At 34.4% G+C, this 18810-nt stretch overlaps 1 protein-coding gene across 1 annotated transcript; it reads right to left on the reverse strand.

Moving 5' to 3' along the window:
• Window positions 1-4096: 4096 nt before the first annotated feature.
• LOC126821257 (dual specificity protein phosphatase 10) lies at window positions 4097-16028 on the reverse strand. The gene is made up of 4 exons (XM_050549650.2): window positions 15097-16028; window positions 11224-11379; window positions 9471-9656; window positions 4097-6528 (listed from the first exon to the last, which is right to left on the reverse strand). Exons 1-4 carry the CDS (start codon window positions 15659-15661, stop codon window positions 6263-6265), a joined length of 1173 nt encoding a protein of 390 aa, XP_050405607.1. The 5' UTR covers window positions 15662-16028; the 3' UTR covers window positions 4097-6262.
• Between the last annotated feature and the right edge of the window lie 2782 nt (window positions 16029-18810).

Here is an 18810-nt window from a genome sequence, read left to right on the forward strand (position 1 = left end):
CAAAGCTTGATGATGGATCATTACAGGTTAAAGAGACACAATCATTTTTGTATCACCTTTTGTCATATATCAATTTTAAATTGGGATGAGTTTGATCAAACTTAGTCCACTAATTAATTAAACTATGATTTTAAAGGCCGTTGTCAACAATTTAAAAAAAAACAAAAAAAAAACTGTATAATTTCAACAAATAGTTATTAAAACAACCATGTGTGAAACATACAATCCACCAGAAACATACACAAATAGTAATGGTCATTTTTAATTCGTCTAATTAAAGACATGCGAAGTCATTAGCCCGAAACTATGGAGTGAACAGGAAAAACCCTAACGTTTTAGCATTTGTTGTATAGATAACCATATATGTTAAAATATGTAATATATTCCACTACATTTATTCGTCGGGTGTGTGCTACCCTGAAATCTTGATTCGTTTTAACAGTGAGGAATAAATCACAACTTGGATATTGTTTTTACCAGGAATACTCTATTTTAAAATTATGTGGGTCCATATACAAACTTAACCCACAAAAACTTGAGAAAACTACGTCCAAAGTTTGAACAGCTCAATACCCAAAGTTATGAGATATCTTTTTAAGAATTATATTCATGTGAAAATGGAATTGTGAACATGAATAAATTATATTGTAGAACTCATTTATAACCACGTGTGTATACAGTGTCACAGAATTATACAAATGCACATGACGCCGTGCCTCAAAAGATTTCATCGTCATACTCTTATCTTTTTGTTATATCGGATTAGAACTTATACAGAAAATAAGAAAAAAAAATAAATGTAATCTCAGGCGTGACTTACATCCGTATAGCATTAATATAAATCTGCTTTATCTAATCCGTATTGCACGTATCTAATCCTCGATTATAATATTGAAGTTTCGTCACAAGCTATAAATGGGCTACGTTATATTGAATTGTGTATTTATTACTTTTTAATAAAGTGCCAGTCCCCCCCCCTCCCTCTCTCTCTCTTTCTCATGATTATACTGTTTCCAACATCATTTATAAATTCTTGCCGACTTCTTTGGGAGGAATTGCTTTCTATGGAGTCTGGGAGCATGACAATTTTCTGGTAGTTTGCTTTTCTAGCCATTCTAGTGCGGTTTTAATGGCCATCTAGTATATGGCGTTCCCCGGGCAGTGCTCTGGTAACTTTTCTGGATGTTTAGTTTTGTTGTGGGGATGTAAATATCGTAACCTGGGGTGCCTATTGTGAAATCTTTTGACACATCAGTGTGTATTTTGAGATGACTGGAACTTTTCGGATAGTTCCATTCCACTGGATTGTCTCATTTGCTGGTTGTTCTGTTATGCTTGTATTTGTTGTTATGATTCTTTTGTATTTCATTCGTCAATTGCCTATCACCTATTCTTTGAAAGTGGCTTAAGCATTTGAAAGTCGGACAACTGACGTTTAGTGTTTGTAACTTTCACCCAGTGATTCTCCATCCTCATATAATGGATAATAGTTATTTCCTTATTCCCGATCGTGTGGCTATTTTTATTACTTTTTTGTATTAGATCTAGTCTGTGTTGTTGATGATCATACGTAGGTAATAATTAATTAGCTATGTGAGCCCAAATCAGAGGTAGTATACACACGTATAACACAGCATTGATATACTCATAAGAGCAAGTGCAAGCAATGTATAATGTAAAAAGATATGTCAACGACATTATTTATTTATTTATTTATTTATTTTGTGAGTGTGACCCAGACACTTCACGTATTGTATCCCGGAAAAAAAACACAGCACGTGCTAAATATATTGACCAGTTCTTTTTCCTCCTAAGTATATATTTATCATGACTATCTTTGTCAATCTTCCTTGTTCCTACGAGCTTAAATAACTTTACAAAAACTTAATATGATTAAACAGTTTTACAATATTAATTTCACATTTATCAAAGCTTTATTTTATAACAATACACGCTGACAATCTGTCGTGACTTCTAATATTAAAGCCATGACTTGTGTCAAAATATTAAAGTTGTTATTTAGATACATAACAACCATATATGATACGTAACAATGATATATTGTGTGTGTAATCCTATTAGGAATCTGTTTTATATAATTTAAGTTCCTATAGAACAATTAAGAAGATCGTTACCAAGGCTTTTACTAAGTGATTTCCATAGTAACGTGTTGACGAAATGTCCATCATTATTCAGTTATTTAAAGGGGGGAGAGAGAGAGAGTGAGAGAGAGAGAGGGGGAGAGATGTGGATATAATGCCCACTCGACACAAACTAGGTCATTTCGGGAATAACATGTTACAAATTTATTTCAATAATTCGCGTGTAATCCTACAATTTGTGTATATGACTCTTTAGCGGTGGGATGAAACCGGATGACCATGAGAAAACTCTCTAGATTTGGCAGGCAGCGCTTTTCCTTGGCACGTAAAGCTTGGGGTTGAAAGCCCGTCTGTTGACTAAATTGCAGAACTTATGATCTAAAGCGCATACATTGTTGACTAAATTGCAGAACTTATGATCTAGAACGCGTACATTAGATCACTCTACTTTGTGAGTGATTTTGCAGGCATCGATTATTAATTATGAATGCAGTCTGGTTGGATGGTTGGAATTCAGGTCGGCATAGAGTGGGATTTCGGTTACAAAACCATTGGACAACTTTAAAGTTGCTTAACTCACGGGCTAGAATAGCAGAAAAACGCATTTGCGGCGGTTAGATTTTCAAAATTTTCTTATGGAGGGTGAGGCCCCCATACCCCACGACGATTGATTGGTTGTTTGGGATTCAGGTTAGCCACCTATAAGGTAGGCTATATTGGACCACACTGAAGTTACTAGAATAGCAGAAAAATACGTTTGCGGCAGTTAGATATTCAAAATTTCCTCCCGACGGTACTGTCTCCGTGGACTGTAAACGATTGATTGGTTGATTGGGGGGTTCCTACACGTTAAGTTACGCTCTCACAGAAGACCGGCGCCGCCGCCTGTAACCCGAAATTTTTTCGGGCATTTCGGGTTCTGCCCCCCCCCCCCCAACTCTCATCGAACCCGTACGCCTATGAATGAAACTCACACATTATGTTCAGAAAGTAAAGAATTGGGGTTGGGTTTCAAATCTGACACGTAGCAATGGCTAAATGGGCGGCTTCAGGATACAGTGATCAGGAGCCATAGGGACTAGCCGACATTTATAAATAAAACCATCTCAAAATCTCAATCCGTGTGGGGCGCTTATACACGGTTTCAGTGACAGGAACAGTTGGCGGTTTTTGTTGACGTTTTGGTGTAGAGTGTACATTTTCTACCAGGTTTTGGTGAATATTTGAGGCGGAAGGATGACAGGGTTAAGAGGTTGGTTACGTTACAATGTAGGGCGGACAGTTGCATGTTTAGTAGTATGCTACTTCCAGTTTGTGTATCTCAAGATTTCCATGGTGAACCCCATAAATGCTTTTGAGCAAGAGGTTGCCAAATATTGCTCCATCTGTGGTAGAAAGCGTTCAACCCCACGAAAATTTGGGGAAAGTTACAGTCGGATAAGGAGACGAGAATTAACATTATAGTTAATGGGGAAATTAATGGTGGTCTGTGACCAGGCCGACAATACACCCATGACCTGTAGCGAGCGTGCAGGAATTGTGGACAGATTGATGGACATACCTATGGCAGTTGTGGCGGCAATATAATAATCAGAACTATGAGCCTATACAGTATAAAAACTAATTGCGATTCGGATTCTCTACCTTAAAGCATGTCTGAAACCTAAACGCAATGGGCGAATCATCGGTTTGGGTACGACACATTTAAACGGCGATAACCATTCTATATCGATTCCCGCAACAGTCGAGCAGAAGTCCAATATTTCCAGTGCATTGGGTCTTTTTCCGGAAATATTGCCAATTTGGTTTACTGTAACTTAAATTTCAAGTAAATGAAAATTACCTAATTACTAAAGCCAAACCGAACCTTCAGAATGTGGTGGTGGGGGGCGGCTCCTGGTGGAACAATACAACCTATGTAAATTACGATCAGATCCAATACAAAATCTTATCATATTTGCAAACCCAACAACACTCCATAAATACAAAACTAAGATCATATTTTTTTTATTTTTCATTTTTATTCATAAAAAAATCATATTCATATTTATTCTTATAAAAGACAAGTTTTTAACACAAACTGAAAAATATTTTTCAGATTATTTAATGTAAGATGAACAAAATGTATCTGGGTGGGGGGGGGGGGGGTGATATGAAAGCTTACAAACATATTTCTGTATTTAAAAAGTATAAAAAGATATACTGCCGTTCAGTTTTAATATCATTGTCATCCATTTCATTTTGATTGACTGACAAGTGACAATAGATCTGATATGTTCTGGAAAATTGTCGAATAGCACAAATTCAAATATTCATTTTGATTTTTAATTACTAGATAGAAAAAACAAATGTTAGCACAATGCGATTTGGACAAATTTTGTTTACATAATTTCGATATTTGCGTAGGATTTGTATATGATGTCAAATATATATGTAAGTGACAAAATAGAATATTGCACGATTTCTTGTAAAATGATATACTAGTATACATGGATTACAATATGATTGGCACATGTCTGACTAATGAAATATACGTATTCTTGTGTTTAATATAATTTAATAAATAATGAAATAATTTATATGATATTTACATTTGAAAAGGTGTAAGTATATAAGTATAATAATGTACACAATATGTATATTATTCAACAATACATCTCGGGGTATGTATGCAATTAAATATGTATATATACATTAATAGTTCTATTATCTGCATAGTATACGATGGTCTATGGAGATGAATGAATCAATGGATTGTCCTATTAAATTATAAGGCAATCACGTGAAATTAGAATGAGAATGGGGCGGGATATTCAAAATGATTGACATATAATAATATGTAGACTTCAGATTGTCAATTTCAACGTCACAACAATCAAATGTGTGTACAATACAATGAAAATAAAAGATACGCACAAAAACATAATGTTCAACACAACACGTAAATAATTTTACAGAGCACCTTAAAGATGTCAACATTCTTAACATATGAAACATTTGCACTTAGGATCTTAATGATATTAACAACTTTGAGACTTAGAGGTAGTTCATTTTATTACAACAGAATTTTCAGTAATTTGGAGGAAAAAAAGATAAATTTATGATTTTTATTAATATACTAGCCTCTTTGAAATCTTATGGAATGGTACATCTTACTCAAATTTAACATAATTAATGTATTTAATGAGAGTTGAGATTAGGAAAAGGGGGTATACGGGGAAGGCATACATACAGGTATCTATTATGTGGGTAAAGTATATTTATAAAGTAAATCTTTATTTACCACCCTTTCTCTCTGAACTTTCTCCCATGTTAGCTAAATAAACTGCTGTTAAACTGAACAAGATAAATTCAACACTACAGCAAACATATACCGTGTATCTCAACCGTGAGTCAGATGTTTAGAATGAGGCGAACCTCTCATCTAAAACTCCGTAATTCCCAAGCCATGTAGAATTTACCTACATTCAGCTTACATACAAATGTATAGCCCGTGAGAGAGAGAGTTAAGAAAAAGTGAGTCAAAAATTCCACAAGTTAATATCATTCAAACACGAGCGATAAAATTAACTGCAAATATAGAGCAGTGTGTGGAAATTACACTGGGCGTGTCTAAAGACGTACGGAACCGTTTACGTGAATTGCATGTATGTATTTTGGTCCGTATACTTTAATTCAAAGACTTATATGGATGAAAATAATACATATGTCTTATTTTGTATTATCATGTGTGAACTCGATGCATTGTATTTTTTGGCAGTTTTATCAATATGATTTATGATTGTCAGGAGATGTGACAAAGGCACTGAAATCTACAATTGTAACAAGATGGGGTGTTTAATATCAGGAATGTCGTTCTTCCGTGCCTATGTTTCATGATTTCAGATGATCGTCAATTGTTTGTTCCGCCATATAAGATATTCATACATACTATAAGATGGGCTTCCATGATGTTGTAGACACACGTCACACGCAATGAGTTCTTTTGGGACATTAACTCATATTAAGTCAATTGCACACGTTTTTTTTTTACTAAACAGTTTCTTTCTTTCATGGATATATTCATGTATATACTTAGTATATATCATATTGTCTTTTACAATGAATTGCCGAACTGTATGACTAGACGACGATGGACAATGGACACAACTGTCCGTATGTCACACACTGCTTTCAATTCCCTGTAAACGTGGCTGTAAGATGCGTAAGGAATCGCCTTGGTTTAAGTCTCTTTCAAATTCCATCAACTGTCCCATAAAATTAAAGTTCGGTGAAATAATTGGGCGTTTGCCCTTCACATATTTGTAAGCATCCGTCATGGTCATTTTCGTATGTTTAAGGATGTAGGCTATTGTTAAAGTAGCCGAACGCGACACACCAGCTTGGCAATGGATGAGAACACGGCGATTATTTTGGCGAGCATCATCTGAAATAGAGAATAAGAAAACATTAAATATTTATTGAGAAAAATAATCTAGTTTGGTTATTAAGCACTTCACAAGTTCTTTTCAAATGGGTTTCAGGTAATTTTCAAGATGCAAAAATATGCATTGTGCTAAACTCGGGTAAAGTGTTTTAAAAAACGAATGCAAGTCTAGAATATTTTTTCTCTTCAACGAATCAAGTGATGACTTTTTAAAGGTAATTTTATCGTTCAGTTCCCAATTCATGCTAGAATAACTGCTGATTTAAACTTATTTTAGAGAGAGAGAGAAAAACATCTTGTATGGAGTGCTAATTAAATTCTCGAGTTGCTAGAAATGAAGGTTGAAAAGATATTTCTTCCATTTGTAGCTCGTTATGAAATAAAACCTACAAGAATCAATAGCGATGACAACATATTTATTTATAGAGCACAATTTTGCAGAGCTGAAGAAAATCGATGTCTTTTACCATGAATAGACTGGTGGCTTATACAATATGATGGAATCAACTTAATACATATCCATACATTCTAATAACTATGTGTGTTGTATGGCTTGCCTTTCGTTTCCCCCCTTTCCCCATACAGATGTTCAATGACTGACATCTCATCCCCCGGCTAAGTTATCCCAAAGAGGGCACTTTGAAATGAGATATTTGGAGTTGTAAATTGAAAATAATTTTAATAAATTTGATACAAGGCATTGACATTTTGTTTGCAGGAAGATGCGTATTCCCATAAGGTCCGTGGTCTTGTCAACACATTCTGGGTTTTTTTTACAGGGAGAGAGATATCCCTCGGAACATATAATTTTAATACGTGCCAGATGTCAATAATATATTTTGTATATAAAGTTATAATAGTATATAAGTTATGACTCATAATATAAGTAGAACTTGCAGCTGTCAAGAGTATGTATCACTGTTTTTGTCAATATATGGTATAAACCAATAAAGGACGTATCAGGAAATTTTTCCATTTTAAGCTAACCAGTTTACTTACACAAAAAATAACCATATGGTCCAAATATTGATTTGAGCGATTTCAAGGATATTTATAAGTTAGGATTAAGGTCAACTTTTAATCTCATTTTTAAATCTTAAGATTCCCAAAATGTCTATAATATGGTTTTAAACCTTCAAAATTTTTTATGATACTTTCTGTTTTTTTTCACATTTAACATTATCAGCATCTTAAATTATTGGTCGTATGATTGTTAAGTCCATAGCAATTTTGTCGGAATTAAGTTCAGACGAACAATTAGTAAAAATCTTTTTTACTACTGTTATCACAATGTCCATTATCTAACAATATGTTACCTGTAGATCTATTATTGCATAGAAACCATTCATTATTGAAGTCATTTACCGAACTTTAGTCATTCTAATTACCCATTAATATCAATCATAAATTATCATATTGCTGTGTGACATATGTCTTTCTCCCTTCCAACTTTCTTCCTATTTTTTTTATTATGAATGTTAAATTGTCTATGATTACTCTGCCATTGTCACAGGTGAACGCGTTTTTCTAAAACAATAATTCTATTGTTTTGGGGTTTTCGAATCAATAATGCAAGTCAATATTTCTTGGACATCAACGTTAAAATTTCCACCTGAACAAAGGTATAATTTGGAGCGCTTAATGTTAGTTCACCTATGACTCATATGACGCGTGTTGATTTCGCTCTTTTTTTCCTCTTCGTCGCTCCACACGAGGCTCAAACATCTGTCGATGACCTTTTGACCTACAGGTAATTAAAACCTGAAGTGCATCTTGTGATATGTTTCCATGGTAACATAACCATAACTTTATGAGTCACCGTACCTGAGTTTTTATTAATCATAATTAGAAGCTAATCAAGTCACGTGGTGTTCACTGACAATGTAACTGTAATTAAACTACGTAACAAACATTGCTATTAGCCATTCTTCCTAGGGGAAACCAAATCAGCAATTAGCAATGCCTTTGAGATTTTCAATATTAACATTTATAAAATAGCCTAGTTTCTTTGTATTCAAATTAAAGGATATTGTGACTTTGTGTGAATGAGTAGTTTACGGACAAAAATTTTTTTTAAAAAGAAATATTGTCTGTTTTAACATAAAGTGAATATGAAAAAAACAACATTTTCTTTCCGAAATATTCTTTAAAGGTTATTTGTTATTTGATCGAAGTTTTGTTACCTTGAGATTTAACTTTAAACTAAGATTACTTTGGAACGATATTATCTAATGTTCTACAAAAAAGAGTTTATTTTGGCTAATCTTGCCTCCAAGATAAAGACAACCCCGCCGTCTTGTGAAATACTGCGATCACTAACAGTCGATGATAACATTTGCTTTAATCCTCGAATTTGTTGACAGTCGACTTAAATGTATTTGAGGGAGTATTGGAATGGGTCGTGACCTTGGCAGTGTCGATTTAGGTACGCAACGAGAGTTTATTCATTCCATTTGGTGACATGTCAAAATGTCAGTTTCAACAATAACAGTGAGCTATGTTTATTTATGCCATGTTTGTTTTGTCTCGGTTGTGTAGATAGGGCGTCAAATAGGTTAAGCAATCGTCACAAGGAATGTCCATTGCAAATTTCCTAGTATTTGTGTACATTTTCATTCCAAAAAACAAAAAAAAGGGACGCGTTTCCGAATGCAGTGTATCAGTTTTACATTTTCATCTTTATCGATAAGGTCAACGTGTTTTATGTCTAAAGTCAGGAAATGCGAGCTCGCATGTGAAAAGCTCTGCAAAATGTGCTCCATAAAAATATACTGACATTTCAGTAATTGATATAATCTATATATACTAATGCATATATATATATATATATATATATATATATATATATATATATATATATATATATATATATATATATATATATGTGTGTGTGTGTGGGTGTGTGTGTGTGTGTGTGTGGGTGTGTGTGCGTGTGTACTTACCAATAAATTCGATGGCTTCTTCAAAATATTGTTTAAGATTTTGCTGACAACTGTCTGAGGCGGGGATACGGCGGTATTTAATTCCTTGATTTTCAAAATAAAGAGGCACGTGTGACGTCACATTGAGGACATACTTGATATTATTGGATTGTAGACGTTCGAGATTGGCAGCATCACGCTCATTACCTGTCAATTAAAGATGTAAAATATAAATAACTAGATAAATAATAAATAACACATAATAAATAAATAAAGGGGAAATAATAAAATTAATTTATATCGAAGTCCACGAATGATTAATATTTTCTCTTTTTTATTAGTTACAAAATTTGGAATTGAATGATGAGTGGTACTGTGTGACATAAGGAAACATTATTGTTCAGATATTGCTCATATCTCCTATGTGTATCTGCAGCTAAATTTAGCGTAATAATAACACATTTGAATTATTATTAATATTTGTAGAACATGAAGCTACCCGTATGGAACCGCTGGTGGGGTTCTCGTGAGATCCGACCCCATATAATCAGCGCCATATTTCTGTCAGTGATATTTGTCAAAGTGCTATAAATTAATTTCATGTGTCACAGTGAGTCATTCCAGCAATTTGGGTGTTCGTCTTTAATTAACTCACTCCTCTCGGAAACAAGGAGCTCTTTACTAATTAATTATTCATGAGTGAAATACCGTAACACACCAATTACCAGATATCTTAAGATTAAGCTCATTTGTTGTTTCAATGTGTATGGAGAAAGGAAAAGACAACGTCCATTAATCCTTGTAGTTTTTCGATGATTATCAAGTCTTTAAAACCAAACTACATCTTTTCACGACATTTCATTAATATTTAACTTCTTTAAATACAAATCGACAATTAGACGTTTAAATTCTCACACACAATGCCCCTACAGATAAAGTTTTTGGGGGATTTTCGAAAATAGGTATAAAGGTGAGCAATCAAAATAAAAAAGATCCAATCAAACATTAAGGGTTTTTTTGTGTGTCTATTTCAGCCGATAATCAAGTAACATTCGAACTGGCTTTTTCTTTTTAAATACTCAAATTGTTAAAAGTGTTCTAAAATTGTAACTATTTTAAGTCCAATCCTGCACATAATTACAAGCTTATGGGGGTTTTATGTGATATTTTATGAATTAGTCAATTCCACGTGACTAGTAAATGATCAAAAGATGATCCTATAATCCCTTTGTAGAAAAAAGGGTGTCACTCCTTTTAAAACTGACGCAACATCATACATTAAAGGGAGGGGTTATTTCATTATATTATAGTATTTATATATGTATAATTATTATTATTCAAAAGCATATGTGGGTTATTTTTCATAGATGACTGACATTATGGTGACCTAGTGTATAATTGTGAAAATGACACATTGTGAAACAGTATGACCATTAGAAATCTACACCCACATGCATAGACCTATAGGCTCTGTTATGAGTGTTGGTGTAATATTACTCGGTATATCTATTGGTAGGAAGGCTGTAATTAATAGGTTATCCTCGAAAAGGTCAAGAATGGTGGTACTTGAATTAAATATGTTTTCCCCGGGAAGATGAAAATATGTGACATTTTCTGTCTGAAAGTGTGTTTGGTCGAATGGAATAGCATCCTGTAATAACAATATAACCAGGATAACAAATCAACGTAATTACAAGGTTCCGCAACAATAACTATTTACTTCCCAGGATTAATTAATCGATAAAATTGATTTCATGAATGATGGAATACTTACCTAAATATACAAAAGGCAAGACTTCTGACGCTATTGCGGTCTCTATGGCTGGTTCTACGATGGTCATTGTTGGGCTGACCAACGGACGGCTGAATTCGTGATTTTTCGTACTGTAGCACAATTCACTATGGCGACTACAGAACTCTTTTAAACCCCCTGGAAAATAAGAGAAGAAAAAAACGTTTACAAATCATACTACAGGATTTATTAATAAATCTATAAAGAACGATTGAAGTTCGATTGTGCACAAGATAACGCCATCCAAGCGGAACAATGGACGTCATAAGCGATGAGGATACATTTATGGATACTGTGTGTGGAAAAAGGTTCTAGATGGGATTCCATACGCTATTATATTATGAATTTGAATTAAAGGACATGCAAGCTGTTGACGTCATTTAACCCTGTTCGTTTCAATTTCTTTTATGACTCATGCTTTTAAAAATGTTAAAAGTCTATCAACATTTATATCCTCTATGTGTAACGTTGACACATCCCTTAAACAGTTGTGATTGTTTCACTGGATAATGACCTCTATAACAATAACTATCCAGTCATTTAATGAATATTATATATCTGATTTCATTGCTACCAGCATTGAGCGACACATATTCTATCAATAGGAATCGTATAGTGACAAGCGTTAACGAAATTAACACCAAATGTGTCGAATGTGAGAAGTACCTTTGGTTGCTACAGGCGAAACGTACATCGTTATCTGATCTGAAGGAAACGATAAGTAACAAGTAACGGATTCTCTTTACACAATTTCTCCAAAATTTAACATTTAATTGCAGAACATGCGTGCGCTATATGTAATTAGAAATCAGTCAAGACTTTGACTTCACCCCATTCCAGACAACTCGTGGATGAGAGACGATTTACTTTATCGCTTGACTTCCACGTCTTCACCGGTGATTTATCATCTTAAAGCCATTTCTCTAGTTGTCTGTACGCAGTCCTTGGTGGCATCTATCTATATTAGGCCAATATATATATGTACAGTTTGTACACCGTGTGTCGATGACTCATAGGTGACTCGAGGTTCATGAACTTTGCTTCTAGACTTTTATTAAGACCAGCTCTCGTGGTCAGTGATAACACTGACCATATGAGATGGTTAAACCCTAAGCCCACTACCTATCTCAAATAAAATCTATATTATTACTTATTAAAGACCTATATTTTATAGCCTATAATGTCTCACTCGTTCATAACTTGCAAATTATGAATTTCAAATTGCGACTTTATTATAACCAATACAAATATTTTTCACTGTTCTTCTTTCCAAATGTGCAAGGAAAAAATAGATTTTTATTTTACAATTTCAACCTTTTTGCCTGAAAAATTATCTGCATCTCGGTGAGCATCCACCGCATGTTGAAATTCACAATCATTGCAAAAACAAGCCAACATGTAATTTCATCACGTCATTATTCGCTTATTTTTCCGATCGACACTTTTTTCACACCGATCAAAAATGCATTAATGCGCAAAACCACTCTTAACAAGAGTGGAAAAAACTGATCGCCGAACTCCCGCAATGCTGCAGAATGCACCATAATTATTTTATTTCTTGTTCAAACATTCCATCATGGCTGACACGTTTCATCGATTTGTATATCAACCTAGCAAACTTAGACATAAAAAAGGGGAAATTGGAAATTAGAAAAAGTGTCACAGCTTGGTAATTTACAACTAGAAAATCTCAATGGTACACTAATTAATACGAATATGAAGTGGATGATTTACATATTATTTACATAAGATACCGATACCTTGAGATCAATTCGTTATTATTAAAGTACAGCAAAAGTTTGTTCTATAGCCGTGTCATCTCTTCCAAATAGAAGTGGTATCGAGTGTTCTAATCAATTACAATTGATATATTATTATTTATAGTACTGTAATTAATAATATTGTTTAGATAATAGTTGAGGTTACACCTTTATTGTATGCCATAATTATAATTGAGTGTTTATTGTTCTGTCTATAACTTATATAAAGAACACGTTTACAGTTTTACTGTCAAATTGTAATAAGTATACATACAATGTATATCACTGTCATCTCGTATGACTCACACAGGCATTGTACTTCATACTTATGCTTTAATATTTCGACATTTTTCAAGGAAAGGTATTCGATCCTCCACTGGGCTACACGGATTAATATTAATAAGTCATTAAACCGTGGAATGAAAGCGGACATAAAATGAATAATAGTTGATAGAATAATGGGATAATCAGTCTTTCCAAAACATATCCTGTGTTTAGTAGCTCACGAGACAACGAGTTATCAAAGTATAGAAGTAAATGATATCAAATCATGTGATTGGTGTATAATATCTGACCTATATATTACCATGTTATATTTACGCTGTCTTTCGCAAAATTTCGTCTAGATTTCGATATGTCAAGATAAAACTATATGGTTCGATTTATATTCCTATCTTATCATTTTATCTACCCAACCAGCTTTATATAGCCTAAATTACAGCGTACGAATGCACTTTTAAAAGATTTAAATAAATGTGAATTTGTACTAAAGTTTGTATCCTTCTGTGAAATGCTTGAGTCATGGCATATTGTGTAATACGTCATTGTTTGTGCGTGTCAGTCTTATTATATAACAACACATTAGGTTTTTGAAAACCGCCTTTAGCGTATAGTAAGTACTTGGTACTATGAAGGCAGCTTTAACTAAACTCTTTTCATCAAAGACGGGGTATAGAATATCTTTTATAATGCCCCATGGCTTAATCAGAAAAAGGGGGTTGAAGAAGGGGGCCATGTGCAAGGTTTTGTGAGTCATTCGTCCAGAACCAGATAGCCGAAGTTTTAACCCAGTTGGCATAATGACGAGTTACCCACAGTACACATTTTTCTAATTCTTCACATGATGGGGAGTAATCATGACTAACAGCATAGTCACTCTAGAAATGGTCTGAGTCTATGTGATTGATAGGTGTATATTTCATCTTTTACTTAGATAGATGTACCGTAATAGTTAAACAAAAGATCTGTAATAAATCAAGAAGTCGGGCTGAGATGAAACGTGCTTGACAACTTTATATGACTAGTATACGATTGTTTCAAACTTTCCTTGAAAACAATTTAATCTTGACGGAAATTCACAAACTAAATGACGTCGGCTTACTCATATTAAAAATAGTTGATGTTTACATGTATAATCAAAAAAAATCAGGCTATATATCCCCCGGGCACATGTAAGTAAAATGTTCAAATTATTGATTAGGCTTGAGTGACACGTTATTCCTATGGCTAGTCCCTTTGACGTAAAAGTACTCGTTTAGTTAAGTCTACACTTCGATACTTACAGCTAATAATCTAGAAAGTAGCTTATGTTTTGGCGGTCATATGTCAATTTCCCTTTGTATATTTCCATCGTTGGTTGACAGTGTGTAAATAAAACGACGTGGCAGGCGCGTTATTATGACTGTAAAAGGGAGTTAAGTGGGGATCGCTGGACATCGATGTGTTACTATTATACTGTCACCCAGTTAGTGTGAGTCACTGATTTTAGTCTCCCACTACTAATAATTATGAATCAGTCACATACAGTGATTAATAAAAAAAAAGACTTATTATGACTTGAATATGAACAAAACCAAACGTGATATATGATATATTTCCTCGATCACATTACAATTTATTGGTAACATCCTACATTATATAACAATTATTATGTAATGGCTTGTTCTACCCAATGTAACTCAATAAAAGTTATTGTTGTCATTATTGCAGTGTAACGAACATGTTGGTATTACATATTTAATTCCAAATATACTTAATAAGTTTGTATATATTTATAAAAGTTTAATATATTTGAATAAGTATAAAAGTTACTTACCTTTTAATATGTGTGGATCCTTGCCTTCCCTGAGAAGAGTATTTATAACAATATTTATTGGACTGTCTTTAGTTGTTTCCCGTAAGTCAGATGTGTGGTCATCGTATATCACAATGTCTTTATTATTTTTCTTTTTATACATATCGCGCCCTTCTCTAGTGCTCACTAAGTCTATTAAACTTTTTTGTCCCTGCTGAAGTCTTTTCCTGCAAAATCCAGCGATGCTGACATTCACAGCACCCTGTATATGTTTAGCATCGAACACAAGCGTGGAACGACAGTCTATTACCAAGAGGGGCTTGGATTTGGTCAACTTTGAGGCCAGTTCGTCCGGTAAGATTGTCCTCGAATTTGAGGTGCTGTTGAGATTCGGTCGTATGGCAGCGTTCAAGGTGGACATCTCAAACTTGCATTTCTTTGGTCGGTGAGGGTCTTCAGAATGTTGTCCAACAGACTGTGAGAACGCCGAGATGTCCAGCTTCAGGCCGATTCTGCGACGGTTTGGCAGTGCGTGGTGATTAATGCTTGTCGGCGTCAAAACCTCGACTTCACCAGACTCAGGCATTAGGATGGATGATTATATATATATATATATGTACCCGTTAATGATATCCAGAAAAAATAACTCCCCCAACTCCAAAACAACGAAGTTGGCCTTAATCCAAACTAGCACTGAACATAACAAAGTCTGGTACAACGGTTTTCTGCAATTACAACCGCAGTAGAATATGATATAATTAGCCTGTATTATACAAAAAGTATCCGTGAAGCAAACTCAATTCCAATCGCTCACTCTCTCACTCCGATGAAGCTAAATTGATATCACACCATAGCTCTTTGCAGAAGTAAACAAATCTATATTATATATAATACACAGCGGTGGCGATGTTAACGCTTCTCTGTACCTAATTCATGTGAGCCATGGCATGTGAATGAACTCAATAAATACTTCGCCTATCAGCTGCTTTCGGGATGATGTCATTGTTTACTTCTATTTTAAGAAACCATGATGTCATTTTAACGCGTAGTGCGCATGTGCCACTTAGACCTTGCGGCGGAGAGCGGAAAATACCGAGAAAAAACGAACACGCGGTCTGCTCGTTGTTAACGTAAACAAATGTGAGCCGAGTCTATGAATAGACCCACCTTATATGACAAATGGCCCTAGCCAGGAAACGTAGATGGTTATATAGAGAATTATAGTGGGTATTCTAGCAGGTGTGTATTATTTTGTAGATTTGAAAACCGCGTTGCTACAACACTGTGATGAGCCATCGACACTGTGGTTTTTTTTGTTGTTTTTTTTTAATTACGTACTTTATAAATATATCAAACCACTCCTATTTTGGACATCTTACTAATTAATTGATAAAACTTGCGCTGTTGTTGTTTTTTAAATGAGTATATAAACCGAAATGATGTTTCGATACCTATATACTTTGGATGCTGATAATAAACGCATATTCCAGAAACGTCTGTGAAGCGTTCTATGGACTGACTGTGCTTACTTCTTTGGTTTGTTTGCACTGCATTTTGATACTGTGAATTCTCACATGGCATTAACAATGCTTGACCGATATTCTATTTATACGGAAATGCTTCCGGTAGATAACATTTTGCATGGCCATTACTTCAAAAAAAGATAGACTTAAAATATAAATAAAGTGGCAAAACAATTATGAAGAATAAAAGAAAAAAACTCGGAAGAGAGAGAGAGAGAGAGTTTAACGTCCACTCGCGAGTTCAATTTTATTTCAATAAATCGCTTTCGTGTAGGAGTCTTTGACAGTGGGAGGAAACCGGAGGACCCGGAGAAAACCCACGAGGATGGACAGGCGACCCTACTCCTTGTCACGTACAACCGGGGAATCGAACCACGCCAGTTGACTCAATGACAGACCTTATGATACAGCGCGCACGTGCTAACCATTCGCCCCGCCCCCCCCCCCCAAACTAAAAAAACAATCTTTATATATATAAAGAAAATAATTCAAAATATAAAATTATTTCTGAAAATTATCTTATTATAAATCAGCTTATATAAACAATCTGTTGTTTTGTACGATGTCTGTTTTCCATTATGGAATTATCCGCGATATGTATTATGAATCCAATATTGTCTATTACGTAGAATTATAAATATCGGTCAGGGATTTTGTTGCCTGAGATTTTTTTGTGACTTGGGTGCGGCAACATGCAAATTTCGAGTGCAGATAGTTTATTGACCGAATTCTTTTATTTGGAAATTAAAACTATAGTATTTTATTAGGAAACCCACAAAAATGTCTTTTAATTACAATATTTCAAAATTTGTTGTCTTCAACTGTGAAAAAGTAACTCGGGCGAAAAATAATCTTAGGGGACTTTATTTTATGATTTTTTCCCAAACACGTACCGGTTCTAAAAATGAACCTTCTTTAATCGTTTGTATGTTACTTTTGGATATACTAATAAAGTGTTATATATGCAGTGTATGTAGCGATATATTGTATATAAGTCCTAAAAGAAGTAAACCGCGTAAACGGACCTCCAACTGTCATTGGTGAACAGGGGGGGGGGGGGTACTTTCTGGACAATACCGTGATCGAACACAAGCGCCCTACTCACTGATCCCCCACCCCACCCCGTTAAAACAAGTAGCTACTGTCAGAGAACTTTGGTTTGCAAACCATATATGAGATTAAAGGAATCAGCATCTATTTTAAAGAACTATGATGTGGATATTTATATTTTTAAAATCTAAAAAACAAGTTTTAACATCCTGAGCTAATGTCAAAAAAAAAAGGAAAAACAAAACAGAAATGTTCATAACCCAACATGTCCATATCTACAGCATCATTTCCAAATTGGCATTTATTTATTGTGATTAATTTATACATGACTCTAAATAGATTCCACATACTTTACGTGCTGTTTAGAACGTAGACAAAACAAATTCTCGGAATATCTATTTGGAAACAATGGCGATCCCGTTGATCATGATTAATAAGCTAACACTAATGAAATAGTATCCTTACTGCAAACTTGTACAAAAGAGCTTAAATAGCATGTCAAGGATGTGCAACAGTTTTCGGGGTTCCACCAACCAACACAGACTTGCGAGGAATTTCACTAAACAGGAAACAGCGTGGGAAATCTTTACTTGTCATTGGGGATTACGTCACACATTTCTCATGATTCTGTTATTGTTTACAGTATTATCAAAATGTAAACCGGTTGTTGACATTCCTAATACTTGATATTATTTCGACATGGCAATGCCTTTTGATACAATAAATCACTATTATACATGAATACTCAATTTCATGTATTCAAGTCCGAGTTTTGTCGTCGAATTGCTATAAATACATAAATTCTCCCATAAGGCATTTGATTTACTGACGTCGACATGAAATAAGTGTTACAGGATAGTATGATATGAGACAATGAACTCGTGACTATTACTGGTTTTCAGGATTCCATTTTAAAGGATGATAAATAAATGTTTTTTTAAATGATCGGTCACAGACTTGCGTACATTGTTTCGTGTGTTCTATTTTTAGAACGGTTCCTGGCTTTGGTGCTATAGAAACCTCAAAAAGGCTGATGTCATAAAGTTGCCGATATGACCAGAGGTATCCAAATTACATATGATACCTTAGGGATTGAACCCAGTATAGTTGACATTTTCTTAATAATGTGTTAACCCATGGCTATTGCACTCGAAAACTGACT

Source organism: Patella vulgata, chromosome 5 (assembly GCF_932274485.2).
Source record: "Patella vulgata chromosome 5, xgPatVulg1.2, whole genome shotgun sequence".
Lineage (NCBI taxonomy): Eukaryota > Metazoa > Mollusca > Gastropoda > Patellidae > Patella > Patella vulgata.